This window comes from Branchiostoma floridae, chromosome 10 (assembly GCF_000003815.2).
Source record: "Branchiostoma floridae strain S238N-H82 chromosome 10, Bfl_VNyyK, whole genome shotgun sequence".
NCBI classification, from domain to species: domain Eukaryota; kingdom Metazoa; phylum Chordata; class Leptocardii; order Amphioxiformes; family Branchiostomatidae; genus Branchiostoma; species Branchiostoma floridae.
In genome coordinates this window covers 4604331-4620584 of record NC_049988.1, presented here as the reverse complement: position 1 = coordinate 4620584, position 16254 = coordinate 4604331, and the positions used below count along the sequence as shown (strand labels likewise).

The window sequence follows — 16254 nt, the reverse complement described above, 5'->3', positions numbered from 1 at the left end:
TTCCCCGGAGCCATGTCACGGTGTGTACTCTTCCAACCAGATAAGCGTCTGCAAGGGTGTGGGCCACGGGCATCTGGCTTGGGACGGCTCAGAGCCAGTTTCCGAACGTAACATTGGGCAGTGACCGCTGATGATCTTAATAGGATAGTCGGTCATGATACTATCAATCAAGAAATCAAGGCTAAAGGACGAGTAGAAACAGTGCCATGGCTCCCGGGATTCGAACCCGGGGTCTCCAGCTTATATACTAACTCAACGCCGTCAGCGCTAGGCCAAAAGGTCCGGACCGGGGCGCTTGAACTCACAACAAGTAACGTTACTCAGATAACTACTAGTCCTGACTTCTAGATTCTTCGTTGGCGGTGTCAAATATGACCTCTTTAGTTACTGAATTGTCTTTTCACTTGTTGTTGCAAATAACCCTAAGGCGTAGTTGTCTGCAGATCTGAGGGTCCTTATACTCCCTTTCAACTAGGACGGCGCTCTCGCCGTGCTCTCTCTGCGACCTCAAATTTGACATATCGCTCAACGAATTGAAAACTATAGAAAAGGAACGAATCTTTTTACACCATGTGTGTTGTTGTCTTCTCAGTCACACTTTTACGTTTTGTATGATATACCCAGTGTGAAAGTGAAGATTACACATATCCTATTTAGGTCGCAGTGAGAGCGCAGCGCGATCGCCGTCTAGTGGAAAGGGGGGCATAATCATTGTCCACATCTATTACTTTATGGTTGGCACCGTACGTCAAAAATCCTTGCAAGGTATCGTAAGTGACTGGGTTTTTACATATGTGTGCATGCATATTAGATTCAAAGTTCACTGGTATGATGTACAATTACTAGCAGTTTGTTTCGTAGAAATAAAAGTTCAGTGTACAACAATTGTGAAAACTTGATTATATTACAAAAGGCATGATTATTTTTTGACACGCTTTAAACCTATATAGTAACATATTCGAGATATAACGTTAGAGATTAAGAATATGTATCAGATATTGTTTGTTTCCTTCGGTAGCATGTTGTGTCAATCTGGATCGGAATTTTTCTCAATTTTGAGTGAATATGTGGGGCTCGGTTGTTGTGTACGTACGCCAACAGACGGTAAGTGTACGTGTTTGTGTGTGTTTAACCCTCAAACCACCGTATGGGGTCAAAACTGACCCCAGGCGAATATCGATGTGTGCCATTATGGCATTTCTTGTCGAAAACAAATTTTCTTTTAGGAGTTTGTTTGTATATATGTCCTATAACTTCTTATACGTTTTTACCGAGATTGGCTCATTGTTTATTAAGTTACCCTAGAAAGTTTATGCATGGTCCAGTGGGGTCAAAACTGACCCCAGCTTTTTTTTAAACAAACTTTTGCGACCCACACCTAAACTCCTTATCGTAGGATCACGAAATTTTCAGAGAATGATGTATATGTAAGCCAAAATTATTCTAACAACTTTTGTGCCATTATCATGTTAGTTGACGACATTATGACGTCATCTAGGTAATCTCGGCCGCCATCTTGGATTTTGCCTGATGACGTCAACAATTAGCATAAATTATGAATATTGAGTCATGAAATTTACGTTGAATTTCATAAGATGTAACAAACAACTGTTATTTGCTAAGAAAACCTTAAAACTTAAATGTTTAATACAAAATTAGAAAATTTTGTAATAAATATGTCTGTCAGAATTCCGTTGCAATGGCAACATAAAAAATGATGAACATACTTTGTTCACTGAAAATGTTTGCTTGTAACATTTTCTAAAACGTTACCAAGTTTCATGGCCCTAGTATAAGCCATTCAGGCGCTATACGGCACTGAAGTTGGTACAGGCATCAAAAACCTCCTTCCCGGTCTGAATAGTATTGGTGCAAAATGTGGTCCTCATGATCTTTTGCATAAATTATGATAATGAGTTAGAAATATTCTCACCTAATCATGTCAGACTGTCCCACATTGATTAATGAAACTATACATATATACAAATCACAAAAAGAGTCACACAAAAAACTGTATTTGTACAAAACGTTTTGGGGTCAGTTTTGACCCCATACGGTAATCTACGTCACAAAAAAGGTACGGTGGTTTGAGGGTTAATAATATCTTTGTGTGTGAGTCTCCTTGTGTGTGTGTATGTGTTTGTGTTTAATTTGTGTGTGTGTGTGTTTAATTTGTACTTCTATGTGTGTTTAATTTGTGTGTGTGTGTCTCTCTCTCTCTCTCTCTCTCTCTGTGTGTGTGTGTGTGTGTGTGCGCGTGTGTATTTATGCAGAATATGTGGGGACAACTTGTAATTTATAACTTCTGATTTGTCTAGTATTAGATACACAGCACTTAACACGATATTACATACTATTTTTTAGTCATTTTGTAAATTGAGTCTGAAAATTTTTCTTTTGTCTTTGTTTGACTTCTGTTGTATATTTGCGTTAATTTTGGTGACAACTAGTATCCCTGTCGTTACTGGTTCATACCGAATCTTGAAGCTGGGTTCCGAGCTCTTATTACCTTAAAGTTATCTTTCTCTGCACTAATACTGTAATAATGTATTATGGAATAAGCCCTGACATAACAAAAAGGTTGTAATTGTCTAACATTAAACTGTCAAAGCTTAAGAAACAAGACAAAGGTGTTTTTTTTTCATAACATCTATTGTCAAAGACTGAAATCAAGAAATGAAATGACAAAAGAGGTAACTAGTTTGCTAAAAGAAAACAAGAAGATAAGTCACATTTTATATTAGGAATGGAGCTGAGTAAAGATGTCTCATGTTGATGCTTTAGATGTATATACTGCGATATAATTTTATGTTGTTGTAGGTAGTTGAGATGACAAGTATTTCAATATGCCAAATATTGTTTCTTTGTTGATGATATTTCTCTTGCATATAATAAGTTCCAAATTTTCAAGCATCTTTTTAAGCCATCTTTGCCCAGCCCTTGTGTGAACTACTATAATGATTACGTTTTCTACACTGTGTTTAAATTTGTCATAGTTTTACCTTGAAAGATACATTGTTTTTGTGATTATCTTTGACAGATCTAAAACTATTGTGCTTTAGTTTGATTGTGCTATCTGATTTGAAGTGTGACATATCTAGAGAATAGAATTATAAGGGCTTAGTTGGAAAGAGTATTTTTATATCACATTCTGGTTGCAGATTTCAATTTCAGTTTTCATAGGATATATAGGTTGAAGGTAGGCATGTGTGTGAGGTGGTACAAAATTAATTGTTTACCTTAGATTTTTAAAGTTAAACGTTGATTTTTTTGTAAATTCAGAATGTCCAAAAGTTACAGTGGATTTAAACCATAAAAGTTGCGGTTAGTAAAACACCATACACATCTTTTTCTTATCGAAGTTTGAAGTAGATTTAGAATACTTATGATTTGAATTGAACATTTTTATTCCAGTTTGTACACTAAAGGACAAATTTTTCACAGTTTCCAGTTTTTATCAAGAAACTTTCAAGGAGAGATTTTTAATTTCTTATCTCTCCTTGAAAATGTTTATTTAGCTTTTCTTAGATGAAGGAAATGACCTTGACTTTTTCTCTCTTCAGGAAAGGAGTTTGGGATTTGAAGAAAATGTTTGATTGGCACCAGAATGTGATATTATCATGAACTAAAAGAAATAGATTCTTAAGTTTCTTAACGTTCCTTATACAATTGTTGTGCAATAAAGTTATTACCATTCTAGCATATGTCAAACCTAAACAATACTCGAATTGCTTGTTGTAGTTATTAATACTTGGTATTGTTGGTTCATGATTAGGCCAAATTAACAGAATTTCACGGTATTTAAAAAGAATGAAATTAAAGATTACATGGATGCATTTTATAACACCCATGAGGAAAGGAATTTTCCCATGAATTCTTATAACATTAGTAACAAAACTTTTTTAAGGGGGTCCGTTTCTTATAACGTCTACTTTGCATTTGCTGCTTTCCAATGATTTAAAGCCAAATAATTTGACAAAACGGTTGAATGTTTAGTTATCATGTTTTTGTTTTGAAATTTGGAACAAAATGAATTAATCAAATCTGACATTGAATAGGTGACATATGCCATTTATGATCTAAATGTTGGACATGATATATTTATGACATATATTATGTTACGTGATAATTGTGATATGATACACCTTTACACTTTAAGACCTGATACAGAATATTCTAAAACGATGTTGTGTTTAAACTATAGTTTTATGATCAAGATATCTTGGAATCCCTTAATCCGATACTATATTCGTAGACTTCATGAACATTATAATTATAAGCATTATAATTATAATGATAAGTACTATAAGCCATTTAGTGTTCCTTAAGCAAGATTACTTGCAATTAATACTATATGTTACGAACTGCTTGTAATGCATTATGTACTATCACACCTAAGAATGTAATGCTAAAGAAGTTTTATAGAAACAGTTGCTGTAGACTCTGTAAAACTATGAACATGATAAAAGTTACATATATATGCCATGGGATGTTTTTGAACATATTTGTGACTAGCATCATGTGAAGTACTACATGTAAATACACCATCAACCTACAAACCTCATGCAAAAAAAAAATGTTTCTGTAAGAAAAAAAGTGCTATTTGTACCATCATGGTTACATGACCTTGAAAATGTCAATCTGATAGTGAAATAAAGGTTAAAAAGATTTATATGGAATCTATGAAAGTCATAACATACATAGTTGCTTGGACATTTGATAATTCCTATTGTTATTGGGTTTTAGATGATGGTTTAACCTTGAAATTTCCCATTTTGATTATGATTATGAATTCAATACTATAACAACAAATGGTAAAAAGCGTTGAGCAGCATTTAGGTTGCAGTGATTGTCAACAAGCATACTGTAAGTGTGTGTAAGGTAGAGAGCGAGTGAGTGAATGAGTGAGCATTTAAATGATTGTGTTGAAAACGGAATTCAGTCTAAAAGCTTTGAATCAAGCCCTTACCATACTTAGCACCTCTCAGTGTATAAGGCAACACCCATCTCTATTTCATTGACCTTGGGCCACACAATTATGCAAGCGGACATTTGGACTAGTCAGCTGATAACCATTTAATCTTTCCCATACGACCTAAGCACAGAAAACTGTAAGTACGGATTCAGTAAGGATTTCAGTAAGGATTTCGTATCATGCAGCCAGGGTTTAAATCCACAAAGCAGTACCTTTTACCTAGCATGCTACTATAGAGATTTGAAAATGAAAAAAAAAGAAGTTGTCAGCGATTCTTTTGTCATCAGCCTTGTCAAACTGTTTCATAGCCTGCTCTGCATGGTCAATGTCAACATTAATTCACCTTTATTCGCGGGGTAACCTATTTCCGTTGTTTTTGAAAACAGCGTATTTGAGGATACCACGTCGATGGTCGGTAGTCTTAAATTGCCATATTTGGGGTTCTATTCCAATTTGAAACCACCGTCGATCGACTAAATATCCTGTTTTTAAAAACAACGATTTGAAATGTGGTGGATATTGATATTATACTATGAAATTTTGACTGTATCTGTATCCATATAGCCGGTATAACCGCCCTTCAGCGTAACATACCAGCTTTGCAGGCACGCGGCGCGGCAGCAGCTGGTTATATTACACTGAACGACCCGTCATACCTAACTTTTGCACATCTATCTGCAGGCGTTCTTTAAAACTAACCAGAGAAGATGCCCCTACTGTGCTTGGTGATAACAAATTCCACTCTACGATAGTTCTGGGAAAGCACGATTTTTTAAACGCATCAATCCTAGTTTGGTAACTCTGGTACGTACTTGAAGGCATGGCTGTTATGATTATGAAGTTACATTGACCCAACAGAACACGGATGGACAGTTTGACATACAAGGCTGTAATAAACTTCTGAGATGTCTTTAGCAGTCGGAGGCTACAGGAGCCTTGGGTGCTGTGCATATGAAGGCATTCCTCTCCCGCCGGGTCTCACATTTTTGGATGTTCCACTGCCAGCCGTCTTCCTTGTTCATGAAGACACAATCACGTTCCCTAGGAAATACATCAAACAAAAATACTCATTACCTAGATATAGAATGACTCAGATCAGGTGCAAATGAGAACCTAGGGACGTCCCTCGGATAGTAAGTTAAATGGAGGTCCCGTGTTTGGGAAGAGCCACACCTCAGACACGTTAAAGAACCCACCACACGTGCGATGGTGCGGTGTGCAATTCTATCTGGAGTTAGTGATTCACTACAAAATGGCGGTACCCATGGATCCAAACGGAACCAATACAAGTTTTGCTATCGAAAATTACTAATTAAAGTTCATTCACCATTAGCAACGCGAAGTGCATGACAGGGAACGTCCGCCATGTTGTGATGATTGTATGCTAGAGTAAGTATGCTTTTGGCACAGTACTTAGTAATATATCGAAAGGACTTGTTTCTAATAGTGCAATGGAGTTTTTGTGTTCTCTTACCCGCCTTGACGTTCTTCAAGAGCACCCTCAGCCCAGTTGGTGTAGCCTTCTGTGTCAAATGGCGTCTCGTCCTCCCATTTGAATGTCCCTTCGGTGCCTACGTCCGTCAGACCAATCCAAAAACCGCGTCCTCTCCCAGTACGACTGTAAACAAAGATAGAAATTATGAAGACACATATTACGTCACAACATCTTAACACTCATTTTCATTCATGAGAGATCGTGTATACTATGTAGGTACATCAGAGGTTGTATATTAAGCAATCTGAATATAGAAAATGAGAAATATATACATCACATTGAGTGTTTTAAAAATGAGTTCCAATGTGGATTTTAATCTCTACTGTGACATGTGCATGACAAACACAAGCAGAGGGCTTAGATTTGGTGTAAGAAAGGAGGAGTAGAAACAGAGAAAAACAATATCCTGACTCCCGTGATCCGCGCCGAATCTGGGCCGTTCAGGTCACAACCCCAGACGCTAAACCACTACGCTAAAAGGCTGACAGTCCATTTATGGGGCAGAAATAGTGTATTCTATTCGAAAATGTATATATTGTATTTTTGACACTATTTCTGCCCCATACCATTTGGCATGGTTAGTTTAGTAGTTATTGAATCCCACTGTTACATGAGGAGAATAGATTTCCCCTTACGTTTGGAAGCGTTGGAGAAACCCGATCAGCATCTCGTTATGAGCCTGGCTGCGGATGTTGAAGAGTCGACCGTCCGGTGCCAGTTCAGCGCATTTGGCAATTGCCTCATTATAATCAAGGGGCTGCACATGAAACTTCAGACACAAGTCGTCACCGAACTCGCGGAACCCGGCTGGGCACACTGCAATTAGAAGAAAATAATCCAACTTAGAAAGAAAGCGCCCTTCAATCAATGTATAGTGGTAGCTTGTTCTGACTATGTGTGCTTTTTACACACCATGGTTATATGCACATCATTGTCGTTTTTGTACAATCATGCTCTTTGCTACTAAGTCACTATTTCATTGAAAATCTACTTAGTTCTATTGAAGAGGTTCATCAGTCACAGTTAGTAGAATATTCCTCAACAAGCTGACACTTTTTGAAAGACATTAACACAAATTCGATGTCTTCAAATCCGCAGTGCATTTTGTTCACGAGCTAATCTCGCAAGAGCACGAGACTAGGTCCGGGAGCACGAGACTAAGATCAGAGGTTAAGACTAAGGTTTATATCGTAAGTCTCGGACCTAGTCTCGTGCTCTCGCGAGACTAGGTCCGAGACTCTGTGAATAAGATGTACTGTGAAGACATCGAAAATTTGGAGCTACGTGTTTTTTCCTGTCAGAAACTTGTCACTGATTGAAGAATGTTTTCTACTTTGTTCCATTCTACAGGTTTTAGTTCTGTTTATTCTCAAGCTAATGAGGCAAACCTTCATCTCCTACCTTATGTTTTGATTATGGCTAGATTTTGGTCCGTTCGGTGATTTCAGTTGTTCAGTGGTTGCACAACTCCAACCATGCCCCTTGTCAATACCTTGGCTAAGTTTCTTTCAAGTAAAAGATCTTATAACAATGGATCTTATTGGAGTTCCTCTATGCACAGAGTTCCCTATTACCTACTCTCCCCCTTCCCCATCTTACCCACCATACACCGTACAGTGATACCATACCTAACGCTGGACCGTCCCCGGTCAGAGCCAGATCAGTCCTCTGTACCCAACGTCCGGGAGGTCCAGGCACAGCCGGATCGGTCCATGTTGGCAGGTTGTACAGATCGGTGGTCCTCGAAGACGGATGCAGCGAATAGTGGATTCCATCCCCTCCGTTGATCCCAACCTTCAAGCAGACAGGAGACATGTCAACATGTGGAGACCATTTTTCTACCTCGGTCTCTTCATTTTGGAAGGTATGAGGCTTTCGGATACCTAGAGGCTTGCATACATGCTTGCATACGAACAAAATCAAGCTGCACTGGGAACCGTTTGAAACAATGTACTCTGCAGAAGAACAAAACATGTGGACACCATTTTTCTACCCCAGTCTCTTCATTTTTGGAAGCTTTCAGATACCTAGAGGCTTTCATGCAGATAACGTGTACCGAACTTCTAGTCAATGTTGTTTCCCTACCTGCGCTGGGTTCGGCCCTGTACCGAACTTCTAATCACTGTTGTTTCGCTACCTACGCTGGGTTCGGCCCTGTACTGAACTTCTAGTCAATGTTGTTTCCCTACCTGCGCTGGGTTCGGCCCAGTACCGAACTTCTAGTCAATGATGTTTCCCTACCTGCGCTGGGTTCGGCCCAGTACCGAACTTCTAGTCAATGTTGTTTCCCTACCTGCGCTGGGTTCGGCCCTGTACCAGTTGTCCCATCTCCACCGTTGGTGCTCCCTTGTAGGAACTGGATCTGGTCGTAGTTAAACAGGGTGAAGGACTTACAGCCATCCGAAATCAGCACCAGTTGGAACGTGTTCCGCTAGAGGAAAAGCAAACAAAACAAACATTATGATATAGCAAGGCGATGTCGACCAATCAGAAGGCCGCATTTCATGTTATTAGGGCGCGTTATTCACGTGCATTATATTGCCAAATACTAGTAGCCTACTTAATGACTTGTTGGACAATACCATTATGCAGGCCGGGAGTAACACGTGTAACAACATTTGTAACACATTTCTTCCTTGAAGAAGATGTTTACCGTCTTGACATAACCTTAGTAACTAATCTGCGAGAAACACATTATCAAATATATACGGCATCAATACAAGCGGAACTTATAGCGGAAGAACAGAAAATAAAATTCGTGCCATCCCCATTGTAAGTGGAATCGCCCAGATGTTTGGAACGATGGGTATAATACCAAAATGGCGCGCGGTATTGAAGACGAACAAACATAGAAATAGATCTCAAACAGTGGCGATACGGCTACACAGGTAAGTAGTTTCGGAAACAATGGGCGCCGTGTGAGGAAGAACAAAAACTTCGTCTCGTCTATGCGTTGGTACACCCGATCCCTCGATCTCGGAAGTTAAGCAACGCGCGGTCCGGACAGTTCTTGGATGGGAGTCCCCCAACCAAGGACGTCCGGATTGCTGTAGCCTCACGAAGCTTTCCACGAAATCGTCTTCCGGGAGGGACGTAAAACGGGGGTCCCGTGCTCGAGGAGGTGCCTCGACCACGTTAAACAGCCTCATAACCCACACTTTGGGTACCTACTGGCTGCAAAATACACCCGATATTATTATTATATAACGTAATGTGCCGTCCGTAGCGCGGAGTCAAGTCGTCACGGCTATATATATGACAATGTTCATATGATAATAACGTGGCCTCGGTCGTTTATTTGGTGGTTATAGGACCCCCCTACCCCATGAATTATGGCACCATATACACCGAAGGAATGCGGGTCATTAACCTTTAACTATTCACCTTCCTACGTGGCTGTGCAGAGGTAAGGTGTTTTAGCATATCTTATATATGAGTCCCATTTGCATGCAATGAATCGGCAACAAAGACTTTTTATGGACTCACAAGATTAAGACCAGCTCCGCCTGCTCCAAAGATTGAAACTTCATGCCAGGTAGCGATGTAGACCCAGGTCGCCTCGAAGCTTCCATGGTCGGCGGGTAAGGCTGTCTGGATGTCCGTGGTTGCTCTGGCCAATATGGCGGCATCGGTTGTTTCCCGACGGTAGATGTAACCAGAGCGACCTCCATTGCTGGTCTTGATGTCGGTGAAGTACACGGCGAGGACCCTGTTGTTAGTCACGGGGAAGGCGGTTGGTGTGAACCCCGTTACCGCGCCCCCGAAGGAGATGTCACCATTGGTATTCACCTGGGGAAAACAAAGGCAGCAGGGCTCGAAATGCTTTTTTCTGCATACCTGCACTGTAATTTTCAATGTTACCTGCACTTAATACATTTTACCTGCACAACTCTGAATTTAGGAAGTATGGATCATACTATAATTGTTGAGGAACCATTGCTATTTTTTCTTAATATGTGGTAGGAGTCTATGCAGCTAATAACAATCCATGCCACATACACCTACATCATAGGGCATTTTTGTATTGAAAAAAAAAAACAGTATATGCATGTACCAGTACAGGTTAGGTGCAGGTAGACACCAGACATACCTGCACAGCTCTAATTCTACCTGCACTAAACCTACATTTGGAGGTAATATTTTTCCCTTTAAGGGAACAAAATCTTAACTCTCCATCTGTACATTTCTATTTTAAAGGTATCTGGATATAATTGTGGAACTGTTTAGTGAATCAAATATGTCTGCAATTTGTAACATCTAATTTGTTACAAACTCCAACAAACAGTCGATTGTATCAATCCATCATTACCTGTGCTTTAAGCATGTTGCTCTATCTAGAAGGGTATGAATGGACTTACAAAGAGTTCATTGTAGGTATTTCCAAAAAATGGAAATGCGGTGGTCAAACTCACTGCCCCCGATGTGCCGTCGTCACCGGGTGGGTCCAGAATGTCCGTAGTATTCGGTCCGTAGGGGTAGAAGGCTGCATTGGTCACTGGGGTTATCTGAAAGGCAATTGAGACCGATCACTTTTTTTTGCCGGTGCGTAGCTTTGAAGCGAGAGAAGCCGTTAACGTTCGTTCAACCCTTCAATGGTCGCATGCATGGACCGGTCGATTTAACCAAATCCTTCTAATAGCCCTTCTATACGCCTGAATACCTAATCAAGTCAAAGTGGCAGAGAGGGTTCGAACCCCACTTGTTACAATTTTTTTTCTTTGTTAGACAAATCTCATGTAATGTTTTTTTTAATAGAAGACAGACCAATTCAGTAATTCGATGTTTAAAAACTCTTTTTTTTCATGTGATTTTGTTTAACATCCAGGCTTTTTCCAAAATACGCACCGGGCAGCTTTTTTCAGGAGCTTTCTTGTTTATAATCATCTCTGAGAACTTGCCATTTGGCGTCAAATAACTAGAAATGGTCCGATGATTTCATTTGTGACTGGGTTTGAAATACACATACTTAACAATTTGCACGTAATTTTCGAGATTTGCACGTAAAAAATATTCTGAACTTGCAATCTTGCATGTTGAAAATACCTGGCCTGTAGTAAGAAAATACATGCTGATTATGTGGATATCTTTCCAAAATTTTAAATTCTGTCTATATTTTTATGCGCCGACTTCTGTCCGTCAAAAGTGACAGAATGGACAAAATTCTTATCTGTCCTGAGCAGCATGGTTTTGAAAACGTTCAGACATTTCTATTTGAGGTAGCATCCACTGTCTTTCGTCAGTATTGCTGAGGAGATCTTGTTGAACAGCAGGTTTTATAACTTACCTATGGAACTATAAAAAATTCTTTCGTGCCTACCCTGGGAGCCAGACAGGACCGGGTAGCCAGCGAGGGAGCTAGCCAATTTTGTTCGGGGAGCCAAGGCAGCCAGCTCGCCGACCTCACATTAGCGATCCGGGGGAGTTTAAGCCCGAAGGGCAGGTGGACCTAATCGGGCTCAAACTCTCCGGGGCGCTAATAGGAGCTCGGTGGGCCTGACTGTCTTTGGCCACCGAATAAACTGTCCTAGCTGCCCGATCTCGGATGGCCCCCAGGGTATTTCGTACCAGATTTTACGTTCAAAATTTGAAGCATTTTTATTTTTTTAGAAAAGATAATCTGGATAAATACCCACTCACAGGAGTATCTTATAGGCCTTGTCAAACTATTGCAACTTTCTCGTACTGTCTTTTACAATACAGTCATACTTGAATCCACCCCGTAAAATTACCCGGAGAGCGATAATATACATCGGCGGGGGAGGAAACTACCAGTACCGAAGTGATCCCCGATGGCTAACGATAGGCTGTTCAAGAAGAGTAGCAACATTGTGTAGCATATGCTTTCCTCGGGCAGTGTTCACATTGGTCAGCAATTGTCATCTGTTAAAACGGCTACTTGTCAAATCATATTTCAATTAATTCAAGTACGATTATCAATCATAAGTCCTTCAGACAGCTGAACAAAGGGGGTACTGGCGGTACGAAAATCACGCATGGTCTTACCCTGCTCAACTGGAAATTCAAAAGTTTACCTATGACGCATGTAGGACCAGACAAAGGCACATGTAATTACTGTTCAGCTAAGGGCACAACTCGCCGTACCGTGTGGCGTACGTGCAAATATGTGCTGTTTACGTGCCAAAAACGTGGGCAATTTTTTGGGATCCGTAAGTGGTAAGTACCGCCTCCGTACGAACTCGTAGAGAATCTGACGAATTTTGGAGTACGTAGACACGCCGTAGAACTTTATATTTACGTGCAGGCAAAACGTGCAGCCATCGGGCTGTGGATTCGAACGTGCACGTGCGTGCCAGTACGGGCGACACGCCTACAATGTACAGCCTGAACGCTTTCAGCAAGGACACCAAGGAAAGGCCAAGGAAACCAGAGGCATTCACCTTTCTTCCACCCGTGACCGGCCACTCGAATCTGCCGGGTGGAAGAAATGTCAAACTACGTAGACAATTTTCCCCTTGGAGCATAATTATGAACAGTGGTCGCACGAGAAAATTAGCTCATTATTATTACATAACGAATACCTTTGGAGTCGTCCTATACGGCCTAAGGGGTAAGTTTCACTAGACTCAAACTTTGCTGTCTAAATAAAAAAAAATGAATTTTCTGTTGAAGATTTTTTCTCTCACTGAATTTGTCTAACAAAGCTGTCAGGGAATCCAATAACTACAGACAGCGCCCTGTTTTTTTAATAGTTCAAACCTCATATCAAATTAATAACAGTCCATATAGCTTCTTGCGTACAGTCATACTGCAGTTAGAATAGTTAAAATAAACTTAGAATACACGTTGAATGCCGTTCTCCACTTCAAACGCACCTCGAAAGTTTCAGCATGTCAAAAACTTTCAGGCCAGCCAAAAGAACGGGCACAAATATCTGGAATGCAGTGAGAATTTCTAGAATACACTACGAATTCCCAGCAATAGAAAAGAAGTTTCCGTCTGACGGCATTCCGGCTTATTCTTGCTCTCGTGTGAAGGGGCCGTGTCGCCCATATATTTACTTGAGCGCCAGAATAAAAGTAGGCGTAAAACGGGAAGTGGCCGGCAAATATCGCCTTCTTGCGAGATATTTGTAGATTATTTCCTGGTCTGATACATGTCACCTTTCTCTTTGTGTTTCTCTTATATAAATTCAAACAAAACGGCAAAGTTAATCACGCTGGTATCCTTAAACATGTAAATCCCCATTGTAAGAGGTGTGTTGCCGTGTCGCCAATTTGAGCGCCAGAATAAAAGTGAGCGTAAAACTCGAAGTAGCCGATAAAATATCTCTTTCTTGCGAGATATATGTACATTATTTCCTAGTCTGTCATACACATCACCTTTCCCTTGTTGTTTCTCTAATAAATTCTAACAAAACAGCAAAGTTAATCACGCTGACCCCCCCCCCCCCCATGTAAGAGGTGTGTTGCCGTGTCGCCAATTTGAGCGCCAGAATAAAAGTAGGCGTAAAACGGGAAGTAGCCGGCAAATATCTCTTTCTTGCGAGATGTTTGTAGATTATTTACTGGTCTGATACATACCACCTTTCTCTTTGTGTTTCTCTAATAAATTCAAACAAAACGGCAAAGTTGGTCACTTTGGGGTCCTTAACCATGTAACCATTGGCAAAATCTGTGTTCTGCGTTCCTTTTGTCCATTTACTCGAGCACAAGAATAGAAGTAGGCGTAAAACTCGAACTAGCCGGCAAATATTTCTTTAATTTAAGATAGTTTGTAGATTCCACCTTGGTCTGATACATGTCACCTTTTTTTGTGTGTTTCTAGCATAAATTCGATCAAAATGCCCAAGTTGGTCCCTTTGGGGGTCCTTAACTATGTAAATTCCAAGTGGCAAAAATTATGCATTTCTTTTGCACAAAGGATTACGTCTTTTCGAACTTGATACTTTTAATTTCCAGTAACAGGTTGTTAAAGAAGTAGTGGGAAGTGGTGGAGTTAACAAGGACAAAGGGAAGACAAAACGTAAACCTACTTGAGCCGAAGCCACCGCCAGGGAAGCCAGCAGACACGCGGTCAGAAGAAACTGTCGCATCTTGTCTATTCGCTGTTCTGAAGTTGAATGTGACTTCAGTGAACAGACGACCCCAGAAACGTTTTTGGCACGTATCATTCCGGGAAAATAACCAAGGGGTGTCTTTGAGGAAAGCGTACTCGGATATTCACAAAAGACCAACGTTAATCTGTATTTTATGATTTATCAGTATGACAAATAGTCGCTAATGACTAAAGAATGACAATAAATTGACTTATGGCGTATTACAAGTACTTCATATTTATAAAAATAGGCAGATCGCCCCTATTTTTTATTCGTTTACATGACCTTTTCATAATTTTATGCATAAGTCATCACTGCATTTGAACGCTGTTGTTTGTTTGCTACGTAACTTGTTTTTCTGCTTAGCCGTGGGCCCTCTTTCCACTTGACGGCGCTCTCGTCGCTCTCTCGCTGCGATGGAAAATTGGCCAGAGCGAAGTGAGAGCGCTGAGACGCCAGAAAATCCGCTGTTGTGGAATTTTTACGCCCCCCCCCCCCCCAGCGCGCTCTCAGCGCGACAAAAACTCAGATGTCAGTATCTTTATATGAAGTACCAAAGATTCGAAATATTACTAAACAAAATTTAGAGGTAAAGAACGAATTTTTTGACGTTTTGTATATTTTGTTGTCTTTGAAGTTAAACTTTTACTGGTGATCTAAATGACGAGCAACGAGTCACAGTGTGTGTGTGTGTGTGTGTGTGTGTGTTGATGTGAACAACCAGTAGGACGTTATTGTGCCCTGGGATGAAAACTATGCACACCCCACTAGGTCCGTCCGCAAAACCTGGAGCGCCTCTTCGTCTGATAAGAGAACTTATGTGCCAACTAGATATCAATAGTGCTGTGACAAACATACAATCCAGCAAATAACTCTACACGTATGCCACCTAATAACAAGAGGTTCGAATGTAAAAACAAGACTGACATTTCGTAACAATTATCGCAAGATAATGGTCCTCGTGAATCATCTAGACTCTGAGTGGCTAATTATTCTGTCAGATCCAAATACCAGTACAGTCGGTGCTGCTTTTGCAGTTTTTGCCTTCAAATGCCAAGTAGCCGGCAGGTAGGGGAATCATTTGAAGTAGCAATTTTATGTCAATTATGATTAACTAGTTTTTGACTCGAGACTATACGCGCACCTTAGATTATCTCGACCAACTTAACTTTTCTGGCCCGATAAGTTCTGTTACTGTTTCTACTTGTAAATTTGTGTTTTACGTCTGTACATGTTGCGCCGCGGGCTTCTGGCTTGCAATGACTCAGAGCCAATTTGCGAATGAAGAATGGCACTGTGATGAACTATGATACTCGTAGCAAGCACTATCAATCACGAAATCAAGGCTAGGACCAACAGTACATATCACCACACAGCACGAAGTTACAAAAAAGTCTTCATGTCGAAAACAGAGACCAGATTTATAAGTAATGGAATATCGTTTGCAAACTTTGGTCTGAATGCGAGTATCTTATAGATAAAAGCTCCTTGCTTATAGTTGGTCTTTCCTTTGGAGAAGCTTATACACGGCGCACAACCTAGGAGTGACGTCATCAAGATGGCGGCCAGTAAAGTTGTAGAATGATGGCATCAAAGATGTCAAAGTCGACAGCTACGCTCCCTAAAAAGTTTTTCCCATCCGAAACTCTCTATCACGGCAAACTCCCTTTCACAGCAAACTCCCTTCCTCGGCAAACTCCCTTTACGGCACAAGAGAACCCAGCCAAC

The 16254-nt window shown here is 40.4% G+C and overlaps 1 protein-coding gene across 1 annotated transcript; it reads right to left on the bottom strand.

The window, feature by feature from the left end:
- Positions 1–2643: 2643 nt before the first annotated feature.
- Positions 2644–14563, bottom strand: LOC118424278 (sushi, nidogen and EGF-like domain-containing protein 1). The gene is made up of 8 exons (XM_035832821.1): positions 14464–14563; positions 10829–10965; positions 9957–10259; positions 8764–8901; positions 8099–8264; positions 7106–7286; positions 6450–6593; positions 2644–6016 (listed from the first exon to the last, which is right to left on the bottom strand). Coding segments are annotated over exons 1-8 (1200 nt in total). The 5' UTR covers positions 14465–14563; the 3' UTR covers positions 2644–5886.
- Positions 14564–16254: the final 1691 nt, after the last annotated feature.